Source organism: Equus asinus, chromosome 3 (genome assembly GCF_041296235.1).
Source record: "Equus asinus isolate D_3611 breed Donkey chromosome 3, EquAss-T2T_v2, whole genome shotgun sequence".
Lineage (NCBI taxonomy): Eukaryota > Metazoa > Chordata > Mammalia > Perissodactyla > Equidae > Equus > Equus asinus.
The window spans coordinates 20,044,671-20,071,897 of NC_091792.1; the positions used below are offsets into that span (position 1 = coordinate 20,044,671).

Genomic DNA, 27,227 nt, shown 5'->3' on the forward strand with positions numbered 1-27,227 from the left:
CTCCTTGGAACTTACTCAAAGGAGGTGAAAACTTATGTCCACACAAAAACCTGCACATGAACGTTTATGGCAGCTTTATTCACAATTGCCAAAACTTGGAAGCAACCAGAAGTCCTTCAGTAGGTGAATGGATAAACAAACTGTAGTTTATCTAAACAGCGGAATATTACTCAGTGCTAAAAAGAAATGAGCTATCAAGCCATGAGAAGACATGAAAGAATCTTAAATGCATATTACTAAGTGAAAGAAGCCGATCTGAAAAGGCTTCATACTATATGATTCCAACTAGTCAACATTCTGGAAAAAAAAACTATGGAGACAGTAAAAAGATCAGTGATCACCAGGGGTTTGGGTGAAGTGGGGGAGGGATGAATAGGTGGAACACAGAGAGCTTTTAGGGCTGTGAAAATACTCCATATGATGCCATAATGATGGGTACTTGACATTATATATTTGTCCAAATCCACAGAATGTAAAATACCAAGAGTGAACCCTAATGTAAACTGTGGACTTTGGGTGATTGTAATGTATCAGTATAGGTTCATCAATTGTAACACATGTACCACTGTGGCACTAGATGTGCTGGCTATTGATAGTGGGGGAGGCTGTGGTGTGGGGAACAGGGAGTGCAGAAGGTATAAAGGAACTCTCTGTACCTTCCAGTCAATTTGCTGCAACCCTAAATTTGCCCTAAAAGGTAAAGTCTATTAAAAAAAAAAGCTGAGGGAGTTTGTTACCACTAGACCTGCCCAGCAAGAAATGCTAAAGAGGGGGCTGGCCTGGTGGCACAGCAGTTAAGTTCACATGTTCCAGTTCGGTGGCCCAGGGTTCACCAGTTTGGATCCCAGGTGCAGATGTGGCACCGCCTGTCAAGCCATGCTGTGGTAGGCGTCCCACTTATAAAGTAGAGGAAGATGGGCATGGATGTTAGCTCAGGGCCAGTCTTCCTCAGCAAAAAAAAAAAAAAAAAGAAGAGGAGGATTGGCTGCAGATGTTAGCTCAGGGCTAATCTTCCTCAAAAAAAAAAAAGAAGAAATGCTAAAGAGACTGTCTACATGACACTAGACAGTAATATGAAGCCACTAAAAAAAAAGATCTTCCAAAACAGTAAATACATGGACAGTTATAAAAGCTAGTATTGTAATTTAATTTCTAACTCCATTTTTTGCTATGTGATTTAAAAGACAAATGCATTAAAAAATTACTAATCTATGTTGTTGGGTATACAATGTATAAAGATTTAATCTGTGACATCAGTAACAAAAAGGGAGGAATAGAGGTCTAAAACAGCAGAGTTATTGTTAAGGGTAATCCCTGTGATGGCCACGAAGAAAATATCTATGGAATATATATAAAAGGAAATGAGAAAGGAATTTTTACTCAGAAACAAAAACACAAAAGGAGAAATGAGGGACAGCAAATCTATAAGGTAATATAGAAAAATAATAGCAAAATGGCAGAAGTAAGTTCCTCCTTAGCGGTAATTACTTTAAATATGAATAGATTACACTTTCCAGTCAAAAGACAGAGATTGGGACAAGTGATTAAAAAAACATGTTCCAACTGTATACTATCTATAAGAGACTCATGTTAGATTCAAAGACACAAATAGATTGAAGTGAAAGGATGGAAAAAGAATAAAATGTAACATAAAGAGAGTTGGAGTGGATATTTTAATATCAGGTACAATACACTTTAAATCCAAAAAGATTACAAGAGATAAGGACATTATATATCAATAGAAGGCTCAATATAGAAGAAGATATAACAATTATAAACATTTATGTAACTGGTAACAGCCCCACAAGATATGTGAAGCAAAAACTGACAGAATTGATGGGAGTAATAATCAGTTCTACAAGAATAGTTGGAGATTTCAGTACCCTACTTTCAAGAATGCATAGATCAACCCTATGTAAGAGGAGTAACAAAGGGGAGAACTTGAACGACATGATAAATTAATTAGACTAACAGACGTATTTAAAATATTCCAATCAACAGCAGCAGAATACACATTCTTAAGTATGCATGGGACATTCTCCACAATAAACCATATGTTAGGCCAAAATAGAAATTTTAATAGACTTAAAAAGAGATATCATACAACGTATCTTCTTTGACCACAATGTGTTGAAGTTAGAAATCCATAACAGACATAAAACTGGAAAATTCACAAATCTGTGAAATTAACATTCTTAACCCATGGGTCAAAGAAGAAATCACAAGGGGAATTAGAAAATATTTAGAAGTGAAAACACAGCATACCAAAACATGGGAATCAGAGAAAGCAATGCGCAGAGGGAAATTTATAGCTGTAAGTGCCTACGTTTAAAAAGAAGAGAGATCGCAAATCAGTAGCCTAACATTACACCTTAAGGAACTTGAAAAAGAAGAGCAAACTAAACCAAAAGGTAGCAGAAGGAAAGAAATATTAAAGATTAGAGTAAAGATAAACAATATAGAGAAGAGAAAATTAGTAAAACCAAAAGTTGGTCCTTTGAGAAGATAAACAAAACTGACAAACCTTCTTTAGCTAGACTGCCAAAGAAAAAAGAGAAGATACAAATAACTAAAATCAGAAATGAAAATAGAGACATTACTACTGACCTTACAGAGATAAAAAGGTTTCAAAGAGACTACTATGAACAATATACATCAACAAATAGATAACCTGGAAGAAATGCACAAATCCCTTTAAACATACAAATTACCTAAACTGATTCACATGGAAATTGAAAATCTCAACGCACCTATAAGAAGTAAAGAAATCAAATTAGTAATCAAAATGCCCCCAAAAAAGAAACTTCTGGACCAAATGGCTTCACCAGTGAATGCTATCAAATATTTAAAGAAGAATTAACACTAATCCTTCTCAAACTCTTCCAAAAAATTGAAGAGAAGGGAACACTGATCCTATGAAGCTTTTGTTACCCTGATACCAAAAGCAGTTAAAGGCAGCACAAGAGAATAAAATTGCATACCAGTAACCCTTATGAATATAGATGCAAATGTCTTCAGCAAAATGTTAGCAAATGAAATCCAACAGCATATTAAGAGGATTGTTCACCATGACCAAGTAGGATTTATTCCAGTAATGCAAGAGTGGTTCAACATAAGAAAGTCAATGTAATACATCATGTTAATAGAACTAAGGAAAAAAACTACGTGATTATCCCAATTGACACTGAAAAAGCATTTGACAAAATCTAACATCTTTTCATGATTAAAGACTATTAGAAAACTAGAGTTAGAGGGAAAATTTCTCAACATGAGAAAACGTATTTATGAGAAACCCACAGCTAACATCATACTCAATGGTGAAAGACTGAAAGCTGTCCCCCTAAGATCAGGAGCAAGACAAGGATACCTGCTTTCACTGTTGCTATTCACTGTTGTACTGGAAGTTCTAGCCAGAGCTAGTAGAGAAGAAAATGGAAGAGAAGACATCAAATTGGAAAGGAACAGTTAATACTATCTCTAGTCACAGACAGTATGATTCCATATATAGAAAACCCCCTCAAATCAGCAAGAAAGATACTAAAGCTAAAAAACAATTTTGGCAAAGTTGCAGGGTACGAAACAGATAAATCAGTTGTGTTTCTATATGCCAGCACTGAACAATTTGAAAAGGATATTAAGAAAGCAATGCCATTTACATTAGCATCTAAAAGAATTAAATACTTAGGAATAAATCTAACCAAGGAGGTAAAAGACTTGTATGCTGAAAACTACAAAACATTGCTGAGAAAATTATAGCAGGCCTAAATAAATGCAAAGACATTCCATGTTTAGGGGCAGGAAGACTTACCATTGTTAAGACACCAAAGCAATGTATAGATTCAACACAATCCCTATCAAAATTCCAAAATTCCTTTTTCACAGAAATGGAAAAGCTTTTCCTCAAATTCATATGGAATTATAAGGAGCCCTGGAAAGCCAAAACGATCTTAAAAAGGAAAAATTAAATTGGAGGACTAACACTTCCTGACTTTGAAAGTTACTGAAAAGCTACAGTAATTAAAACAGTATGGTCCTGGCATAAGTACAGATATATAGACCAATGAAAAAGAATAGAGAGCCTAGAAATAAACCCCTGCATATATGGTCAATTTGTTTTCAACAAGGGTGCCAAGACTATTCAATGGAGGAGAGAACTATCTTTTCAGCAGATAGTGCTAGAAAAACTGGATATCCAACATGCAAAAGGATGGATCCATACCTTACACCATGTATGAAAAAATTAACTCAAACTGGATCAAAGACCTAAACTTAAGCAGTAAAATTATAAAATGCCTAGAAGAAAACATAGGGAAAACTTTTCATGACCCTTGATTTGACAATGGTTTCTTGAGTATGACACCAAAAGCACAGATGACAAAAGAAAAAATAGATAAATTGTCCTTCATCGTGATTATGAACTTTTCTGTATCAAAGGATATGATCAGAGTGAAAAAACCTACTAAATAGTAGAAAATATTTGCAAATCATATATCTAAGAGACTAACATGCAGAACATATAAAGAACTCCAACAACTCAGCAACAACAAAAGGGTCTGATTCAAAAATGGTGAAGGATTTGAATAAACATTTCTCCAGAGAAGATATACAAATGGCCAATAAGCCCATGAAAAGAGGCTCTACATCATTATTCATTAGAGAAAGGCAAATCAAAAACCACAATGAGATAACTCTTCACACCTACTAGGATGGTATTACAGGCTGAATTGTGTCTCCCAGAAATTACATGTTGAAGCTCTAAGCCCCCGCTGTAACTGTATTAGGAAATAGCACCTTTAAGAAGATAAAGTTAAGTGAAGTAGTAAGCATGGGGCCTTAATCCGATAGGACTAGTGTCCTTATAAAAAGAGGAAGAGACTCCAGAGATCTCTTTCTTTCTGCATATACACAGAGGAAAGGCTGTGTGAGAACACATTGAGGAGGTGACTCTCTGTAAGTCAGGAAGAGAGGTCTCATCAGAAACCAACACTGCTGGCACTTTGGTCTTGGACTTCTAGTCTCCAGAACTGGGAGAACATAAATTCTGTTGTTTAAGCCACCCAGAGACTGTGATATCTTGTTATGGCATCCTGAGCTGACTAATACAGAAGTGTATAATAAAAAAGAACAAATAAATTGGAGGATGTGGAGAAATTAGAACTCTTGTGCATTGTTTGTGGAAATATAAAATGCTACAGCCACTGTGGAAAACAGTTTTGCATTTTCTCAAAATGTTAAAACATTGGAGTGGGAATTATTATATGACCCAGCTATTCCACTCCTAGGTGTATGTCCAAAAGAATTGAAGATAGGGAATTAAACATATTTTTATGCCCATGTTTTTAGCAGCATTATTCATAATAGCCCAAGGGTAGAGACAACCCACATGTCCATCAACAGATGACTGGATAAACACAATATGGTATATACATATAATGGAATATTATTCAACCATATAAAAGAAGAAAATTTTGAATAATGCTGCAACATAGATAGACTTTGAAAACATGCCTAGTGAAATATGGGAAACTCAGAAGGATATATATAGTATGATCCCACTTATATGATGTACCTAGAATAGTCAAATTCAAAGACAGAATTGAGTAGAGGTTATTGGGGGCTGAGGGAGGGGGAAAGGGTTAGTTATTGTTTAATAGATTGAGTGTTGTTGAGGATGATAAAGAAGTTTTAGGTATAGATAGTGGTGATGATTATATAACATTGTGAATAATTAATACTGATGATTAGTACACTTAAGAATGGTTAACATTATAAATGTCATGTATCTTTTACCACACACACAGACACGCACATACAGACTCCTAAAAAACTCACTACTGATTTCGTCTTTAGGTATTAGTGAGAACTATCAGGCTTATTGTGACAAATACAAGGTTTCCAAAATTCTAATTTTGGGAATTAGAATTCTCAGTTCTTCCTTGATGTTACAGACTCATTTTGTTCATTTTCAAGGAAGTGTCTGACACAGAATGAAATCTAAATAACCATAATTTGTTGGTTGTCCTTCTAATTAAATTGGTATTCCATGAAAAAAATCAACTAGTTCAGCTCACGTTATCACACAGATGGTTGTTTTTTTGTGTGAGGAAGATTGGCCCTGAACTAACATCTGTTGCCAATCTTCCCCTTTTTGCTTGAGGAAGATTGTAGCTGAGCTAACATTCATGCCAGTCTTCCTCTATTTTGTATGTGGGCTACCACCACAGCATGGCTTGATGAGCGGTATATAGGTCCACACCTGGGATCCTAACCCATGAATGCTGGGCCACCAAAGTGGAGCATGTGAACCCAATCACTAAGCACCAGGCTGGCCCTTTGCACAGGTGTTTTGACTTAAGACAACTCTTTTAGTTCAAGCTGCTATAACAAATATGCCATAGACTGGGTAGCTTAAACAACAAACATTTATTTCACATAGTTCCAAGATCAAGGTGCCAACAGATCCAGTGTCTGATGAGAGCCTACCTCCTAGTGTGCAGATGGCCGCCTTCTTGTTGTATGGTCACATGGTGGAGAGCAAAGAGATAAGAAGCAAGCTCTCACATCTCTTCTTATAAGGGCACTTATCCCACTCGTGAGAGCTCTGCCCTCATGACTTAATTACTTCCTAATACCATCACACTGGGGGTTGGGAATTCAACAAACATTCAGTGCAAAGCAACAGCCATCCTACTTTGATATGCTGCAAAAGTGCTTTATGTTTCCATCTCGTTTTTTTCTAATTGTGATTAAAAAACAACATAAAATTTACCAACTTTACCTTTTTTAAGTGTACAGTGCAGTAGTGTTAAGTTTTATTCACATTGTTCTGAAACATATCCAGAACTTTTCATTTTGCAAAACTAAAGTTTCTGTCTCATTTTGTCACACACAATAAGATGTGTACTCAAGGGTTGAGATTTCATAAAGTTAATTTTTTTTGCTTTATCAAAGTCATCTTAAGTTGAAACTGGCATTTTTTAAAAATTGCAAGTGCATTGCAGTGAATAATACAAGCACTAGGTAAAATTTGGTGCCACTGCCTCAATGTGCATCAGCACTTTTTCTTTCTTTCTTTTTCCTTTTCTTTTCTCTTTATTTTTTGAGGAAGATTAGCCCTGAGCTAACTGCTGCCAATCCTCCTCTTTTTGCTGAGGAAGACTGGCCCTGAGCTAACATTCAGGCCCGTCTTCCTCTACTTTATATGTGGGATGCCTACCACAGCATGGCTTGCCAAGTGGTGCCATGTCCACACCCGGGATCCGAACCAGGGAACCCCGGGCCACCCAAGCGGAATGTGCGCACTTAACCGCTGCGCCACCAGGCCAGCCCCTACATCAGCACTTTTATACATCGTTGCTTTAGTCCTATCACTGCAAATGTGAACATAGTAAAAAGGACATACAATATCTTAGTATTATTATGAAAATAGTTTTAACCTTGCAGATTTTCTGAAAGGTTCTTGGGAATCCCTCTAAGCATCTACAGATCACACATTGAGAACCACTGATTTAGATCAATATTCTAGGAAGATCATTTTGGTGGCAAGATAGAGGAGGGAGATTAGACAAACAAGGAGACCAGTTAGTTCAAGTCAAGGAGGATGAAAACCTAAATTTAAATAGTGGAGTGCAGATATAAGGAAAAGACAGAGGCCGGCCTGGTGGCGCAGGGGTTAAGTGCACACATTCCACTTCAGCGGCTGAGGGTTTGCTGATTCGGATCCCAGGTGCGGACATGGCACCACTTGGCAAGCCATGCTGTGGTAGGTATCCCACATAATGTGAGCTCAGAGCCAGTCTTCCTCAGCAAAAAGAGGAAGATTGCCAGCAGATGTCAGCTCAGGGCTAATCTTCCTCAAAAAAGAAAAAAAAGAAAGAGACAGATTTAGGAGATATTTCAGAAGTGGAATTGATTTACAGAATTGCAGGTATGTCTTTGGGATAATGAAATTATTGCCTTTGTGCCAGATTTTATTCCTCACTTCCACTTACTCAATTTACATCATTAACCTAATTACTCGTGAAAATTGAAAATTTCTCCAGTACTGTAAGAAAAAAATAAACTAAACTAAATTAATTCTGGATCTAGAAGAGGAATAAGCCAGCTATTTGATTATCTGCTGCTACTTTTTGCTTTAGTTGAGAACTTATGACCATGTTCTTTATCAGCTTCTGAATTTACCTGTGTGTTAAACGTCAATTGCAATTCATATGTAGATCTGTATGTCACTACTTTAGAAGAGTTTTAGGGACTGATGTCTTTTCCACTACTCAGACTCGCAATAATGAACAAATAGGGCAAGTTGCTTTAAACACTTGGTTTTTGATATTTCAGTTTGAAGCCTTTTTTCCTCCTTCTCAAACAGCAGTTCAAACGCTTCACCTTCAGAAGGTGCACCACTAGTAGGAAGTTATGGATGTACTCCTCATTCATTCCCAAAGTTTCAGCACCCTTCTCATGAACTTTTGAAAGAAAATGGCTTTACCCAACAAGTGTACCTCAAGTATCGTCGAAGGTGCCTAAGTGGTAAGATGCTTGTCCTTTATGTAGTTATATTTAAAATTAAAATATAATTCTAAAAGTTCAAATTGTGACATTTACTATCAGGTCAAGATATATTTTTACTTTGTTATACTTTTATAATTACCTTAAGTAAGTGTGTTTATATAGATCCTTTATTCATGTATTTTGTAGCTTAGACACATTAGGAAATAAAGTTTAGTATATTCTTGTTGCTACTGACAAATGCTTAAATTTGAGCAGTGAGTCAGAAAATGGATTAATATTTGTCCTATATTTAGAAGAAACCCAAATACATTTTGATGATTAATATGTTTCAGCTTTCTTTATTTTAAATTATATAAAATATCTGCTGTTTTAAATTTAATAAGTATCTTTAATAATAAAAATATTTTATTATTCTAACTTTTTCCAGAGAGAAAACGCTTGGGAATTGGCCAGTCCCAAGAAATGAATACCCTCTTTCGTTTCTGGTCCTTTTTCCTCAGAGATCACTTCAATAAAAAAATGTATGAGGAATTTAAACAACTTGCTTGGGAAGATGCAAAAGAAAATTACAGGTCAAATATTTTCTCGTATTTTCACACTTGGAGGGAATTTTTAAAAACTAGTACTGAAGTAGCCTGATTTTGAACTGTGAAAGTAGCACAACATAATTGGAGGGAGGGCTATATTAGTTTTCTATTGCTGCATAGCAAATTACCTCAAAACTCACAAGCTTAAAACAACAAACATTTACAGTTTCTACAGTTCACAGTGTCTAAGTATCAAGACTCCAGAAACAGCTTATCTGGGTGGTTCTGAGTCAGGTGTCTAATGTGATCACAGTCAAAGTGTTGGATGGCGCTGCAGTCTCTGAAGACTTCTCTCAGGCTGGAGGATCCTCTTCAAGCTCACTCACATGGCTGTTGGCAGGAGGCTTCAGTTCCTCGCCACATAGGCCTCCCCATAGGGCATTTCATAATATGAATTAACCCAGAGGGAGTGATTTAAGAAAGAGAGAGAACTTCCAAGATGGAAACTTAGGTGTCTTGTATAACCTCTTCTTGAAAGTGACATATCATCGCTTTTGCCATATTATATTATTCACACAGACTAACCCGGGTACAGTGTAGGAAGGGAGTACACAAGGTGAATACCAGGAGGTGGGATCATTTGGGACCATCTTAGGAGCTGGCACAAAGACCAAATGAAATTTGAAAGAGAGATTTTTCTCTCTCTGGCCCCCACCATTACAGCTTCCCTTGCATGTGCATATACATACCCAAATTGGTACATGATTAGAGCCAAACCAGTTGTTAAGATCCCTGGAGCCAAGAAAAAGTAAGGTCTCTCATGATACATCCCTCCTCACCTGTCCAGTCTGGTTATTTCCTGCTAGTTTTCTAGTCCTCTGGGCAACAGTGGTATTGAACTAGATGTTCTCCAAATGAACCAAGCCCCAGCCTCTAGACATCTGTACATTTTCTTACCTCTGCTTCTTCCTCTCTCTGCTTTGCTAACTCATTCTTTTTGTCCAGGTTAGACCTTGCTTCCTTAAGAAATATTCAGGGGAAATTTTGAGAGTGCCTATAGGGCTGAGTAGAGACCAAACCAAGAGGGTGAGAAGAAACATGAAGTGGACTCATGCAAGCTGTTTATTCCTGGGAAAAGGAAGAAAGGAAGAAGACATGGAAAGAAGAAAAAAGATAATTTTCCACTGAATATTTACCTAAAACTTCTTCAAGTTCTAAAAATGAATTCCTCTTGTAAATCTCAAATAAGAACATATTGTTAATCAGATATTATGATCTTCAAGAGGCATGTAAGATGCTACAAATAAATTTTTCTGAAAAAAATTACACTTGCACTGATTTGTATAAAAATAAAGTGCATTTAGGGAAGAATGATGTCAGCATCATGGGGGTGTGAGTTCTTCCCTTAGACTCTCCCCCCTAAGATACAAGAAAAAGGATATTCATATACCAACAGAGGACATTCACACAAAACAAAAAATGTCTGAGACCCCTATGCAGCCATACAGCTGAATGTGGAGGTGCTGGAGCTCCCAGAGGAAGTGGAAGGTGGTAAGAGGATCTCCTCTCCCTCCCCCAATAGCAGCAACCCAGGGTGTGGGACTACGTGTGGCTGTGAGAGGAGGGGGGGAAGGGCAGCACTCCACAGGAACAACTTCGCTCTCCAAGTTCCCTCACAGCCCATGAGAAAGCTCCACACACAGATGGCTAAGCTATTGCTGGGGTATCTTTATCAGTCCAGCACCCCAGGAGAGCAGATAGTGAGGGCAGAGTGAGAATGCACCTGGGATTTCTCAGGCAAGAGAAAGTGCCCCTCCCCCTTCCCAGTGCTCCATCTCAGCCAGTCAGCCAGAGCACCCATGCATACGATAGAAAAGCAGCGGCTGTGAACCAGCAAGCCAGGGTTGTGGCAGGCTCAGAATACACAGCTCTTGACCCTTACCCAGTGGTGGCAGGTGAAGCTGCAACCAAATACTATCACTGTGCATAGGCACAAATCCATGCCATCAAACAGTATGAAAAAATATTTTAATACTCCAGACCAGAAGGAAAATGACAAGCACCTAGAAATCAATCCTGAAGGTACAGGAATTTATAATCTAAATGATAGAGAATTCAAAATAGCTATCATAAAAAAACTCAAAGTTACAAGAAAATATAGACAGTTCAATGAAATCAGGAACTTCTTCACAAAAGAGATTGAAACTATAAAGAAAAACCAATCAGAAATATTGGAGCTGAAAAACATAATGGATGAGAGAAAGAAAAATCTGGGCTCACTGAACAACAGAGCTGATATTATGGAGGAGAGAATCAGCAGTCTGGAGGACAGAAATATAGAAATGTTTCAGATGGAGGAGGAGAGAGAACTAAGACTAAAACGAAATGAAGAAATTCTCTGAGAAATACTGACTCAATTAGGAAATGCAATATAAGGACTATAGATATTCTAGAGGGAAAAGAGAAAGAGAATGTAGCAGAAAGCTTGTTCAAAGAATTAATAGCTGAGAACTTCCCAAACCTGGGGAAGCAGCTGGACATACAAGTGAAACAAGCTAATAGATCTCCTAATTATATTGATGTAAAAAGACCTTCTCCAAGGCATATAGTAGTAAATCTGGCAAAAGTGAACGACAAAGAAAAAAATATTAAGGGCAAGGCAGAAGAAAGTAACTTACAAAGGATCTCCTAGCAGGCTTTCAGCATATTTCTCAGCAGAAACCTTTCAGGCTAGGAGAGAATGGAATTATAGACTCAAAATTCTGAAAGACAAAAACTTTCAGTCAGGAATACTCTATCCAGCGAAAATATCCCTCAGATATGATGGAGAAGTAAAAACTTTCCCAGATAAACAAAAGCTAACAGAGTTCATTGCCACAAGTACCCTCTACAAGAAATGCTTAAGAAGGCCCTCGTTACCTGAAAAAAAAAAAGGAAAGAGTTTATGAATCCTTGAGCAAGGAGATAAATAGTTAGACTATGTCAGAAAATTGCAGCTCTCTATCAGATCATTAACTATAAAAAATAAAGGGAGGGAGAACATCCAAATAATGTAATCTCATCATTTTAACTACAAACTCACAATAAAAGATGGAGTAAGCTGTGACAATAATCACTTAGAAGGGTAAGAGGAAAGGGATGGAATTGGCTTAGTCTAAGGAAATAGGTTATTGGAAAATGGACTATGTCATCTATGAGATTTTTTTTTTACAAATCTCATGGTAACCACTAAACAAATAATCAGAACAGAGACACAAATGATAAATAAAGAGAAAACTAAGCAAACCATCATAGAGAACTACCAAACTGAATTAGTAGTCTGAAATACATGGGACAAGAAACAAGGGAAATGCAGAAGAACCAGAAAATGAATGATAAAATGGCAGCATTAAGCCCTCGTATGTCAGTAATCACTGTAAATTTAAATGGATTGAATTCTCAAATCAAAAGACCCAGAGTGGTGGGATGGATTAAAAAACAAGACCCAACATTATGCTCCCTCCAGGAAACATATCTCAGCTCTGAAGACAAACACAGGCTCAGAATGAAGAGATGGAAGATGATACTCCAAGCTAATGCCAAACAGAAGAAAGTGGGTGTTGCCATGCTTATATCAGACAAAGTAGACTTCAAGACAAAACAGGTAATGAGAGACAAATAGGGGCAGTATATAATGATAAAAGGGACACTCCACCAAGAAGACATACACTTAAAAATACATATGCACCCAACACAGGAGCACCAAAGTACATAAAGCAACTGCTAACAAACCTAAAAGGAGATATTAACAACAACACAATAAGAGTAGGGGACCTAAACACCCCAATTACATCAATGGGTAGATCGTCCAGACAGAAAGTCATCAAGGAAATAGTGGAATTAAACAAAAAACTAGACCAGATGGACTTAATAGATACATATAGAACACTCCATTAAAAAACAGCAGAATACACATTCTTCTCAAGTGCACATGGAACGTTCTCAAGGATAGACCATATGTTGGGAAACAAGGTAAGCCTCAATAAATTTAAGAAGATTGAAATCATATCAAGCACCTTTTCCAACCATAATGCTGTGAAACTAGAAATCAACAGCAAGAAAAACCTAAGAAAGTGACAAACATGTGGAGACTAAACAACATGCTGCTGAACAACCAGTGGATCATTTAAGAAATTAAAGGAGAAATCAAAAAATATCTGGAGACAAATGAGAATCAAAACACACCATACCAACTCATATGGGATGCAGCAAAAGCAGTCCTAATAGAGAAATTCATAGCAATACAGGCCCACCTTAACAAACAAGAAAAATCTCAAATAAGCAATCTTAAACCACACCTAACAGAATCAGAAAAAGAAGAATAAACAAAGCCCAAAGTCAGCAGAAGGAGGGAAATAAAAATTAGAGCAGAAATAAATGAAATTAAAACAAACAATAAAACAGTGGAAAGGATTGATGAAATAAAGAGCTGGTTCTTTGAGAAGATTAAAAAAATTGGCAAACTCTTAACCAGACTCACTAAGAAAAAAATACAGAAGGCTCAAATAAATAAAATTAGAAATGAAAGAGAGAAATTACAACAGATACCACAGAAATACAAAGGATTATAAGAGAATACTACGAGAAACTATATGCCAACAAATTGTACAATCTAGAAGAAATGGATAAATTCTTAGACTCATACAATCTCCAAAAATTGAACCAAGAAGAAACAGAGAATCTGAATAGACCAGTCACAAGTAAAGACATTGAAACAGTAATCAACAACCTCCCCATCCCCCCCCCCCCCAAAAAAAAACTCCAGGACCAGATGCCTTCTCTGGAGAATTCTACCAGACATTCAAAGAAGATTTAATACCTATCCTCAAAGTATTCCAAAAAATTGAGGAAGACAGAACACTTCCTAACACATTCTCCAAGGCCAACATCACCCTCATCCCAAAACCATATAAGGACAACAAAAAGAATGAAAATTACAGGCCAGTATCACTGATGAACTTAGATGCAAAAATCTTCAACAAAATATTGGCAAACCAAATACAGCAATACATTAAAAAGATCATACACGGTGATCAAGTGGGATTTATACCAGGGACACAGGGATGATTCAACATCCACAAATCAACTAATGTGATACACCACATTAACAAAATGAGGAATAAAAACTACAAAATCATCTCAGTAGGTGCAGAGAAAGCATTTGACAGGATCCAACATCCATTTATGATAAAAATTCTCAATAAAATGGGTATATAAGGAAAGTACCTCAACATAATAAAGGCCACATATGACAAACCCACAGTCAACATACTCAATGGTGAAAAACTGAAAGCCATCCCTCTGAGAACAGGAAAAAGACAAGGGTGCCCATTCTCACCACTCTTATTCGACATAGTACTGGAGGTTTTGGCCAGAGCAATTAGGCAAGAAAAAGAAGTCCAAATAGGCAATAAAGAAGTGAAACTCTCACTGTTTGCAGACAACATGATTTTATATATAGAAAACCCTAAAGAATACCTCAGAAAAATATTAGAAATAATCAACAACTACAGCAAAGTTGCAGTGTACAAAATCAACTTAGAAAAATCAGTTGCATTTCTATACTCTACTAATGAGCTAACAGAGAACTCAAGAATACAATCCCATTTACAGTCGCAACTAAAAGAATAAAATATCTAGGAATAAATTTAACCAAGGAGATGAAAGACCTATACAATGAAAACTGTAAGACATTATTGAAAGAAATCAATGATGACATAAAGAAATGGGAAGATATTCCATGCACATGGATTGGAAGAATAAACATGGTTAAAATGTCCATACTACCTAAAGCAATCTACAGATTTAGTGCAATCCCAATCAGAATCCCAATGACATTGTTATGGAAGTAGAACAAAGAGTCCTAAAATTCATATGGGGCAAAAGAAGACCCTGAATAGCTAAAGCAATCCTGAGAAAAAAGAACAAAGCTGGAGGCATCACAATCCCTGACTTCAAAATATGCTACAAAGTATAGTAATCAAAACAGCATGGTACAGGGGCTGGCCCCGTGGCCGAGTGGTTAAGTTGCAGGTGGCCCAGTGTTTCGTTGGTTCGAATCCTGGTCGCGGACATGGCACTGCTCATCAAACCACGCTGAGGCAGTGTCCCACATGCCACAACTAGAAGGATCCACAACGAAGAATATACAACTATGTACCAGAGGTCTTTGGGGAGAAAAAGGAAAAAAATAGAATCTTAAAGAAAAACAAAAAACAAAAAAACCCAGCATGGTACAAAACCAGACACACAGAACAATGGAACAGAATTGAAAGCCAAGAAATAAAACCACACATCTGTGGACAGCTAATCTTCAGCAAAGGAGCTAAGAACATACAATGGAGAAAGAAAATTCTCTTGAATAAATGGTGTTGTGAAGACTGGACAGCCACATGCAAAAGAGTGAAAGTAGACAAAAAAATTATCTTTTGCCATACACAAACATTAACTCAAAATGGATCAAACACTTGAAGGTAAGACCTGAAGCCATAAATCTCCTAGAAGAAAATATAGGCAATACACTCTTTTTAGAATGATCTTTTCAAATACCGTGTCTGCTGAGACAAGGGAAACAAAAGAAAAAATAAACAAGTAGGACTTCATCAGACTAAAGCGCTTCTGCAAGGCAAATGAAACCAGGAACAAAATGAAAAGACAACCCACCAACTGGGAGAAAATAGTTGCAAATCATATATCTGACAAGGGGCTAATCTCCAAAATATATAAAGAACCCACACAACTCAACAACAAAACAACCCGATCAAAAAATGGGCAGAGGATGTGAACAGACGTTTTTCCAAAGAAGATATACAGATGGCCAGGCACACGCAATGATGTTCAATATCACTAATCATCAGGGAAATGCAAATCAAAACTATGCTAAGATATCACCTTATACCCGCTGAATGATTGTAATCACCAAGACAAAAAATAACAAATGTTGGAGAGGATGTGGAGAAAAGGGAGCCCTCATACACTGCTGGTGAGAATGCAAACTGGTGCAACCACTATGGAAAACAATATGGAGATTTCTAAAAAAAAATACTGTCTGACCCAGCTATCCCACTATGAGTATTTATCCAGAGAACTTGACATCAACAATTCAAAGAGACTTATGCACCCCTATGTGCATTGCAGCATTATTCACTATAGCCAAGAAGTGGAAGCAACCCAAGTGCCCATCAACTGATGAGTGGGTAAAGAAAATGTGGGGTGTGTGTGTGTGTGTATATATATATATATATATGTATGTATATACACAATGGAATACTATTCAGCCATAGAAAAGACAAAATCGTCCCATTTGCAACAACATGGATGGACCTTGAGGGTATGATGTTAAGTGAAATAAGCCAGACAGAGAACGACAAACACCCTATGATTTCACTCATGTGGAAGATAAACTCACACACGGACAAAGAGAACAGTTTAGTGGTTACCAGAGGGGAAGGGGGTTTGAGGGTGGGCACAAGGGGTGAAGGGGCATGTTTATATAGTGACTGACAAATAATAGTGTACAACTGAAATTTCACAATGTTAGAAACTATTATAACCTCAATTTTAAAAAAAGTAAAAAAAATAAAGCCTATTTAATTTCCAACTAGAATCTTTATCTTGATCAGGAATGACAGGTATATGGCATGCGTACCTCTATTTGTCCATAACTGGCATCTCTAATCCCAGCACTGTTCAATATTGTTCTTGAATTCAGATTTATAGTCATTACAGTTTACCAGAGTTGGTGCAAAATGCAAAATTTGCCATTTTTGATCTCGATGTCCTCATTCAAGCTGTGGTTTGCTACCCATTAGTGGGTTGTGAAATCAATTTAGTGGTTCTGACTTGCTTAAAAAAATACAGTAGAAAATACCAAACTGCACTGAACATAGTGAATTTAAATTGTTTCACAATTCATACAAATTTAAGAATTGTTTGCAAAACTTATATATGCTTTTACATACACATATATATGTGAGTGTTGTGTTGACTTGGTCACAATCAAAATATTTCTCTTACTATTGGACTTAGGAAAGCTTGAAAGCCATTGTTATAATAAATCTCAGCATATTTTGCTGCTTACGCAAACTATTTCTGTTTGTTCCTTGGAATTTTCTAATAATTTTTTGATCACATTCCCACCCAAATCTAGGTTGGGAGTTCAGTGTTCTTGTAGTACTCTGTGTATGTTTCTAAGAGCTTTTAAATGCTATTTTATAATGTTGGGTCTGTTTCTGCAGTGTTCATGACTAGACTGGGTTAGCTGTTCCTTAGGAAGGATAGCACAGTGGTTAAGCACCTGAAGGCTTTGAAATCAGACCTAGATTTGAGTTGCAGCCCATTAACTTACTGTGATCTTGGCAAGTTAGAATCCAAGTAAGCTTCAGGTTCTTGTCTATGAAGTGGGGGAAATTATGGTAGATACCCTCATAGGGTTATTGTGAAGATTAGACAAAACAATATATAAACAACGTAACATATTTCCTGATACATAGTAAGTGCTCAATAAATAGTTATTGTAATTTAGGAAGAAGATCAGTGCTACATATGTTCATTGTCTAAAAGTAGCGGTAAGATGGTTTCAGGAAGGAAGGAGAGAAATAACATTTATTACGTCTTCAATGTGCCAGCTCTAGACTGAGGGCTTAACAACTATCATCTATTCTTGAAAAGTAGGATATTATTATACCCTCTTTCAGAGATAAAATTACAAGCCTAGAATTCAAATATAGTTCCTACTGGTTCTCAGCCTTTGTGTTTTCCACTCATCTAAGCTATCTCACAGTGAGGGGTAAGTGAGTAAATGACAACTGAAAGGCTGGTCGTTTGCCCGTTCTTCACTCCAGCAGTTAAGCTGCATGTTTGGGTTAGATTATTAATGTCATGCTTTCGGTCTTTGGAATTAGTTTGCTAAAAGATAAAAGTAAAAATCTAAATATTATAGTAGTCTCTTGGCCTTTACCAATAATCTAAGAATTCTAACATTCTTCTAAAATGTCATTTACTTGAGAAAAACCAAAGTTCTCAGTTCTGCTTTCCAGAAAGAAAGAAAGACTCCTCCTTTCTTCACCCCCAAAGATTCTGATTTCATTGGTTTGAAGTGGGGCCTGGGTATCGTATTTTTTAGAATTTCCCCAGATGATTCTTATATGTAGCCAAGGTTGAGAACCACTAATAATCAATATAATATCCCATAAGAGGAGTGTCAAGGCAGATTTATCAATCGGAGCAGGTGGTCCTTTAGTCCTTACACCCCTTAGCCTTCAGTTATACAAGCTCAAAGAATAGCGTCGCTTACGGCTACCAGAGCAAAGAACTCAGGTTAATGTGTGGTTTGGTAGCCTACATGTTTCTCTTGGTTTCTTGCCAAGAAACCTATTTATTCTCCTGGACAGACCATCACTCTCCATCTTGTAAATAAGCTGGTTACAAAAGACACACAGACACACACGCTCTTCTTTCTGGGAATAACAGCCAGGCAACATTATGTTACCAGTAATGAGGAAATTGTAGCCTCTACTCCACTGAGGCACCCAGAACCACTTAAGGATTCTAACTGAAGAATCTTTTAATTGTAACGTGTTTTAATTGAGTGAGCTACACATGGTCCTTTTACTGCTGTCCTCTTGACCTTGTCCACTCTCATGGATTCTGCTCATCACTATTAGTTGAAGACTGAGCCCATGTAGTTTGCTGATCCACTGTCTAAAACATGTCTCAGGTTCTCTAGGTGGTTATGGGAGGAAACAAGGAACTTTGTTTTCTGATTTATGTACTGAATACAATTCTTTTGGTAAAATAACTAAAAGAATTTATAACTAAGTTATAAAAGAATTTATAAGTTATAAAAGGATTTATAACTAAAGCAGGAAGGATCTCTTAGGAGCCATTTAATTAGGTTCATCCCTTTATAGTTGAACGAGTCAACTACAGCTAGGGTCCAGAGCACAAGAGTATGATCTTTGTCTCTCTAGAGTAAGATTATGTTTAAGAGCATTTAATACCATGCACAGACACACTGTTATTAACCTTGGTCTGGGAAAAGTCTAAAACATTCCCAATTTGTCACTAAATCTCTTGACCAGTTCTTCGGAAATACCGGGGAGAGATCCTCTGTCTGTCCAAAAAGCCAACTCTAGTTGTTAGGGGCTGCCTCTCATTCTGCAGGTTCCCAGTGTACCTTCATGAGGTGCTATGGCTGAGTCAACAAAAATGTCAAAGCCAGCAGTGGATTACTAGTTATCACTTCAGCTAAAACTCTGTACTAAAAATTACATACATTTAAACATTTTTTTGTTTGGGATTATTTGTGCCATGTTTGCCTGTATCAGTGCTGCTAAAGATGAGATGTTTGCTTTGTCATAGCAAAAATTTTATTGTAAACATTTTATTTTTCACAGGTATGGCTTAGAATGTCTGTTCAGGTTTTATAGTTATGGACTGGAAAAAAAATTCAGACAAGAAATTTTTAAGGATTTCCAAGAAGAAACCAAAAAAGACTACGAATCTGGTAAAAAAGCAAAACAATAACCTTATTCCATTTGGAAATTGTAAACCTGAGTCTGTCAGTAAATAAGGAGGGAGTTCATAACTTTTTTCCTTCAGGGCAGACATTTAAGACCTTCAGGCCGCTATTATGGTTCTTGATGAAGAGTGGTGCACCAGCACTGTATAGTAAGAAGGCCTTTCCTGTGAGGTGTTGGAAACACCCACTCCCAAGTGTTTCCTTGTTGGAGTTGTGTTTTGTCATCATTCCCTTGACAAACATGACTACTCACTGATTTTCCATTACATGAAAATTCTATGCAACATCAGCGGGTATGCTTGGAAAGGCAGAATAGCACCTGGGTAACAGCGCAGGCTCTAGGCTAGATCCCTAAATCTGAATTCCATTTCTTCTACTTAGTAACTATGTGACCTTGAGTAAGTTACTTAACTTTGTTAACCTCAGTTTACTCATCAGTAATATATACAAGAGCACCTGTATACAGGGTTATATATGGTTCAAATTAGTTTAATATATAATAAACTTAACACCTGTTACATAGCAAATGCTCAATAAATGTTAGCTATCATTATTCATTACGTTGTCTTATTCTCAAGATCTAGATAAAGTGTATATTGGGAGATAAATGGTTTATTGCTGGAAGGATTGTGTTCAATATGAATCATTTAAAAATTCTATATAATTTATCACGTATATTCTTCTTTGTTATTAGGTCAGCTGTATGGATTAGAAAAGTTTTGGGCATATCTAAAATATTCTCAATCTAAGACACAGTCTGTTGACCCAAAACTTCAGGAATATCTCTGTAGCTTTAAGAGGTTGGAAGACTTCCGTATTGATGTAAGTTTTAAGTCCTTTCCTCTGTATTCTTTTTATTACCCTTTGTTTTTGAGCTATCAGTGACTTTCTTAACTTTGATTTTACAATTTTTACTTTTTAACTTTTTATTTTGAAAATTTAACTTACCAATTTTGAAATCAAACTTTAAAACAGGTGCAAAAATAGTACAGAGAATTCCCATACACTCTGTTTACCAGATTTCCAAAATGTTAGCATCTTACATAACCACAGTACAATTGTCAGGTAACTTTAATTTTGATATGCTCCTAAACATTTTATAGATTTGGTAACTTTTGTGTTGATATGTATTAATTTCTCACTAGCAGTTTGAAAATTTTTCACTTTTTATGTACTTTTATCCTATAATTTTCATAACGTGCTGATGTAACATGGATTTAGGTTTTCCCACATAATAAAATTAGGGCAAGAATGTTATGTGCATACGTAGGGACAGAAGAGTAGGCTTTAAAATTTTATTTCCAGAGGAAAAGGAAAGCACTAAAAAAAAGAATGAGAGGAACATAAGAAGATAAGGGAAAAGGAGGAAGAAGAGAAAAGAGAAATAAGGAAAAAAGAACAGGAAAGAGAGAGGTGAAAGGAAGGCGAGGTCCATCTCTGCCTAGTACAGTACTTTGTTTGCCATGTAGTATTGTGTGGATGGGTCTGAGGGCCTGGGGCTGGAGGTAAGAGAAGTGCCTGTGTCTCTGCGTTAAGAGCTGTGTTTCTAGAGTGGCCTAGCCAGTTCTGTCACAGAGACGTCCCTGCTCTCTAACAGGGACTTTTGCCCTACCTAAACAGAAGCTAAGAATTCAGGCCTCCGCTTTTAAATACAATGGAAGATGATAGAAGGAGGTTACGGTCTTGTCTCTAAATAAAAATATTAGTCTGGTGGTGTATAATTCTGGGCTCCCAAATCTCTGTGACCTTTTTTTTTTAATGCAGAATACCTTTTCACTGCCTGCCCCCTCCTTACTTGCAGCCTGAGGGGATTTGCAGGCTTTATGGATAGTTATGTTCGAAAATGCTTAGATTTAGTACCATCAATAATGCTCTCCAGTCTCCTTATCCTGGAAATCCTAGATAAACCTTCAAACACGCTGAAGGTTATTTGACTCGGTATCTCTTTTTCCCCCTGCTGTTTTCCTTTATCTTTTAAACATTACCGTTCAAGCAAGCCTAGGATAGGAGTTTAGGGCTGAGGAGGAGACTCGAGTTATAAATGCTTTGCAGTTGACAGAAGTCGAATAAAGGAGAAAAATACCGTCTCGGAAACATTTTCTTGGAGGCAAGGAAGCCAGCCTTGAGCTTATGCCCTACTATGTAGTTCAAGCCCTGAAACGCAAGAGAAACTTAATAAACATGTGTTGAGTGAAAGAATGGACCAGTACTATAGGCTGATTTAGTTGGGGAGAAAATTTAAACTTAATACCTTAAATTGCTGTGAAGTTTTCATTATACTAATAAAATCTACTGAGCACCAACATAGTTTCCTTCTTTGTTGGAAAAGTCTGTCCTTAGATTTTAAAGGGAAGAAAAATAATAAAATCATCGCTGTGTTGTCTTTCATAATTTGCAGCCTCCTATTAGTGAGGAATTTGGAAGAAAAAGACATTCATCTACTTCTGGTGAGGAGAGTAACCGTCATAGACTTCCGTCTAATTCCTCTACAAAGCCACCGAACGCTGCTAATCAGCTTGAGGTCCCAGTACTCTCTCCCCGAACGGGTACTTCCCAGGAGTCCAGTGACGACTCGCACCAGCACAGTGCTGCCGCAACAGATGGTGAAAGGCCTGAGAAATAGACTCTCATGAAAGCGGTTTGCCCTTGAAATCTACGTTTACGCCAGTCTTTGTTTGGGAAGAATCTTCTGATGTTTAATTGTGATAATCAGAGAAAAGAAAAAGAAAGAAAATGGTAGCGTTTTTTTCTAGCAAGATAAATTCTAAAAACATTTTCCCTGATTTCATGATCAAGGGTGGTTTTGGTGACCTTTCATAGAGATCCTCTAGTAACGTATTTTGGTCTCAGTATTTTTCAAAGCCATTGGTTACAAGAACAGCATTCCTTAAATATATACAGAACCACACAAGGAATGCCTAACATTTCAGCTCATACTTCTTAAAGAAGATATAGTAGGTTGTATTCATCCTTCTATAGAGCTTTCTTAAAGAATCCAATTCCCCACTCTCAATTCATATTTGAACTTATCAAAAACAAAGGAAGATTATGTATATATTTTTTTAATTTTGAAAAAGAATATGAAATGATACATTTTCTTTTCTTTTAGATGTTTAGTTTAAAGGAAACTTTTTTTTACACAAAAGTAGAAATATATTGCAGTTATATTGAAGTATATGCCCTTTGGATGCTGAGTTTTGCTTTTTCCCCCAGTCATACCTCATGATTTCCATGGTTACTGTGTTGGTGTGGAGTCTTCTGAATTGGCATCAGCTGGTTACGTATTAGGAGAGATTTACTTTTTGTGACTCTATATAAACCTGCACAAGTAATTGAAAACTGGGTTGGGATTGGTTGCAATATTGTCCCAAATTCATTAAATCTTGCACCGTTTTGATTGCATCTGCTGTTTGTACATCTGCAGGTGGATGTGTCAGTCAGTCAGGTTATCTTCAATTTACAAGGGGTACTTAGTTTTTTCTTTTTGTTTCTTTTAGTTTTGTTTTATGCTCATAAGTGTTTTTGAGAGTTATAGCAGATTGATTTCTAATTTTTATTGCTATTGTGACTGGTGTAAATGATAGTTTCAGTTTTTGTGGGAATTTAAAAAAAATAAAGCACTTATTTTAAATTATTTGAATTGATTTTTAATTATTTTTGTTTAGAATATAGTTGAAAAGCTATAATATTCAAATTCTGCTAGTAGGGGACCATTATATTTTGTGAATGAAGTTTCGGTTATAAACTTATAACCATTTTTATTTAGCACATATATTTTCTTGTATTGGCAGAAGCAGGTAGTTTAATACACTAAATTTATTATTTTCTTTTTAATGTCTTGTTCTTTTAGAATGACAACATTGAAATATATATAATTTTCTTTGAATAAATGGGCTATTCATCAGTAAAGAGATTTTCAGTAGGGTATTTCCTATGCATAAATGATAATCTGCAGCTTTATAATATTTAATATTTTGGGGTCATTTTGAGGTTTTAATTTTCAGAAATAGTCACCTTTGAATATTCAGGAAATAAATTTTACTTAAAGATCTTGGAAAGATAATGCAAAACAACTAATGGATTAGAATAATAAACTTTAAATGTTGTCTTAATTGGATGTGTAGTTCTGGCCTTTCAGTGAGAAATTTCCAAACTATGCTTATTAGCTTTAAGTGGGCTTTTGAAATGATCTAAAAATTTTTCTCAATATCCTTTTTGTGTTGTGAAGACATACATCTGAAACTTGGATTTAACCTAAGATTATTTCTCCTTACCTAAATATGGAAGTGTAAATTTGACTGGAAAATCATCCATTTTATATGAAAATACAGTAATCAAGAGTTTTGTGATGTGTAATAAATTAGTAATTTTATCATCTTATTTTGATTATAAAAGTAATACATGTGCACTGGGAAATTTAGAAAAGGACAATGAAGAAAATAAAGTACCTTTTAAAAAACAAAAAAACAAAATTGGTATCATGCTGTACATTCAGTGTTATAATCTGCTTTTTCACGTAGTAGAGGTAAGCATTTTCTGATGTCCTTAATATCTCTGCACCATGACTTTTACAAGTTACGTAGTATTCCAGCGTATGGATGAGCCGTGGTGTATTTAGCTGATCGCTTATTGTTGAACTTTAGCATGTGGCCAGGTTTGAGCTGTTATAAACAACAATTTAATTAATAATATTACTATGGATAAGTCTTTGTGTATAAATTTGTGTATTTGTTGCCTAGCATAAACTCCTAGAAATTGAAATTCTAAGTAAAAACGTATTCCCATTTAACAAACTCCAGAATGGTCACACAATTTATACTTTCACCAACAGCATCTGCTTTTCTACGTCCTCACCAACACTGATTATAATAAATCTTTCTCTTTGATAGATTGAAAAGCAAAAAATATTATTTTAAGATCATTATTAACATCATCATTTAAACCAGGTTACTAATGAGTGATAATTTTTATTGTTTATTAACTATATTATTTGTGGATGGCTTGATCATATCCTTTATGTTTTCTTTTTGGAGTGATTATCTTTTTCTGATTGATTTGTAGAGCTTTTTTACTTACCAAGAATATTAACCCTTTACTTTCTAATTTTGTGTATGTATGTTTGACATGGTATGTACATTTTTTGGGTAAAATTTAAAACAATTATGCCACTATAAGGAAATTTCAAATGTAAAACTCAAGCAAATAAAAGCATTGTTCAATGAAAATAACATTAACTATAAATCTAAATAGCCCTACCCAAAATTTGTGTAAGTCCTTAGAGACCTTAGATAATTCCTTCTTTACGGTTTTGCACAGTATTTTTTTTTTTAAATAAAAAAGGCAATGTTAAAAATGTTTAAATCCAAACTACTTGTCTTTTAAAGGAATAGTTGAAGTCATCTTTGGAATTCTTTATACTAAAAGGAATCAAGGAAGAAGGTTATGTTTTAAAATAGATATTTTAGTTTTAAAATAGATTTTATTTTTTAAAACTTGTTTTGTCAGTTTGGGACTCCGCTCTGATATTCTCTCATGCTTTTCCTTGCCATTATATTAATGATATTACCACTTTCCTTTCTGTGCTTAATCTTGTCTTTCAACTAATTTCTTAGCTCTCATGAAACTGCTTATTTTTATTTTATTCTTGCATGGGAGACTGATCCAATAGAGTAATACCTAATTATATCACCACTAGATGGCAGAATGGAATAAGTCGGATCTGTAGTCTTTTGACAGCAGAGTGTGTGTGTGTGTGTGTATGTGTGTGTGTGTGTGTGTGCGTTTTGGAGAACTCTCACTCCATCTTGTGGTGATATATAATTATGTCAATTAGTCTTGCATTCCTAATAGTCATAAGTGTCTCAACAACTCATGATTACCTTGTTAGGGCAATGCCAAACTGTGCTTAGTTATTAGTAAATAAATACAGTAACAGCATTAAGATTTGTTTATGGTTAAAGAGGAAAATACTATTTCTTTCTTTTTTTTGTCCTTTCATTTAAAACTTTGAAGTACTTTATTAGCATTATTTGTGATTAACCCTCGAGATGCAAACAAGGCGAGAAAATTGTAAGATACACCTGTTTACATGTCTGGCTAACCTAAGCTGTATAGTTAAATCACACAGCAAGTTAGTGAATGGATCCTGCCCGAAACATGAGAAACTTAAAACTAGATGTTACTCTTATAACTAGAACAAATTTGTTATCACACAGCTAGTTGAATGGCTGACCAGGGATTGGAACTCCAATGTTCTGGCTCCAGACCCAAAGCTCTTCATCTTAGCCAGACTGTTCTTTAACAGCTTGAAATAGTGAAACACACGAACACTGACTCTAAAACTCGACTACAGTGATTGTTAACTATTATAAAATCAAGTTTAGATTCTTGTAGTTAAGGCTGTAAAGTTTCTGTATCATGCACATCCTCTGCAGTAATGAATGGTCTAGTGGAATATTTAAATATATACATTAAGTGCTATATGGCAAATCCTTTTTGGGGGTAAATTGATCAGGGAACAAAATTATTCATCTGTTTAAATGTTTTCCCAGAATTAGATAAGGTAAAATAGAAAATAAACTGAACATTTTATTCAGAATACACTTAGAAATTTTCTACTACTTAGGGTTATTGTCAACTGAAGATACTATACTATTCAGAAATAATGATATGCTAGTCTTTAAAAAGCTTGAAGGAAATATGCCACGTGGTTAATTAACAGGAAGCACCTCTGGGTTTATACTCTTTCACCAGTTTTCTGAATTCTTTACAATGAGCCTGTTTTTAGCTTGGTCAATTAAAACATGATTTGGTTAATAGAATGGTTTTTTACTAATTTACATATTTACTTCAATAAAAAATGCAAAATGTACTATTTATTATTTTGCTTTTGTTTTTTCCAGGTAGTATTTCAAGTCTACAAAGTTGCATACCTTTCTCAGGGTGTTTTAAGATACTTTTGACCTTCATTACAACATAACCATAATCATAGTATGGTGATGTTTAATGTTAAAATTTTTAGATTTCTGGTTGAATGCCCTTGAGTATAATCTAAGATGACAGTGACTTTTGATGAGTCACTAGAAGGGCTTTGAGAGGGAGGGTCCATAAGATCCCCAAATTTAGTATGTAGAATTTTATATACTACATTCTTTTGGGGAGATAGTCCATAGCTTTTATCAGATTCCTACCAGGATTTATGATCCCAATAAATTTAGTAATCACTGCTCTGGAGAAAATTCAGCTTATTTGTTAAAAACATGATTTGAATCCTGGCTCCCCTCACTAAGTTACGGTCCTTCATCTATACAGTTGCACTTTCCTCATAGTGTTATAGAGATTAAATGTAAAACATTTAACACAGTTTCTGGTATGCGGTAAGCACTCAGTGCACACTAGCTGTTATTAGAACCAAGTACTGGACAAGTTATATTCAGATATGTAAAGGTATTTTCTCCAATAGGCTATGAATATCATTTTAAACCTTCATGTGAAATTAATCTATTTAAAACATTTTAATTAGTAAAGTCAGATGCCTTGTAATTGTTTTGTTGTCCTAAGATAATAAAGTTATAAACACTTTTCTGCCCTTGTGGTGGCTCACTTACCTCCATGTGAGAAGTACTAGGGTG

General features: G+C 35.8%; 1 protein-coding gene across 15 annotated transcripts in view; it reads left to right on the forward strand.

The window, feature by feature from the left end:
* The window catches only part of LARP1B (La ribonucleoprotein 1B), a 133,880-nt gene extending 109,831 nt beyond the window's left edge, over positions 1 to 24,049 (forward strand). For 8 of the 15 annotated variants that reach the window (XM_044767250.2, XM_044767249.2, XM_014839186.3 and 5 more), the window contains 5 exons: positions 8,366 to 8,526; positions 8,936 to 9,080; positions 19,472 to 19,581; positions 20,291 to 20,418; positions 21,995 to 24,043. In XM_044767250.2, coding sequence (XP_044623185.2) covers positions 8,366 to 8,526; positions 8,936 to 9,080; positions 19,472 to 19,581; positions 20,291 to 20,418; positions 21,995 to 22,219 — 769 coding nt within the window. In that variant the 3' untranslated portion in view covers positions 22,220 to 24,043. Of the gene's footprint in view, positions 1 to 8,365; positions 8,527 to 8,935; positions 9,081 to 10,040; positions 10,352 to 19,471; positions 19,582 to 20,290; positions 20,419 to 21,994 lie in introns of those variants that run through there. The other 7 variants (XR_011501911.1, XR_011501908.1, XR_011501909.1 and 4 more) reach the window with 3 other exon arrangements.
* Positions 24,050 to 27,227: the final 3,178 nt, after the last annotated feature.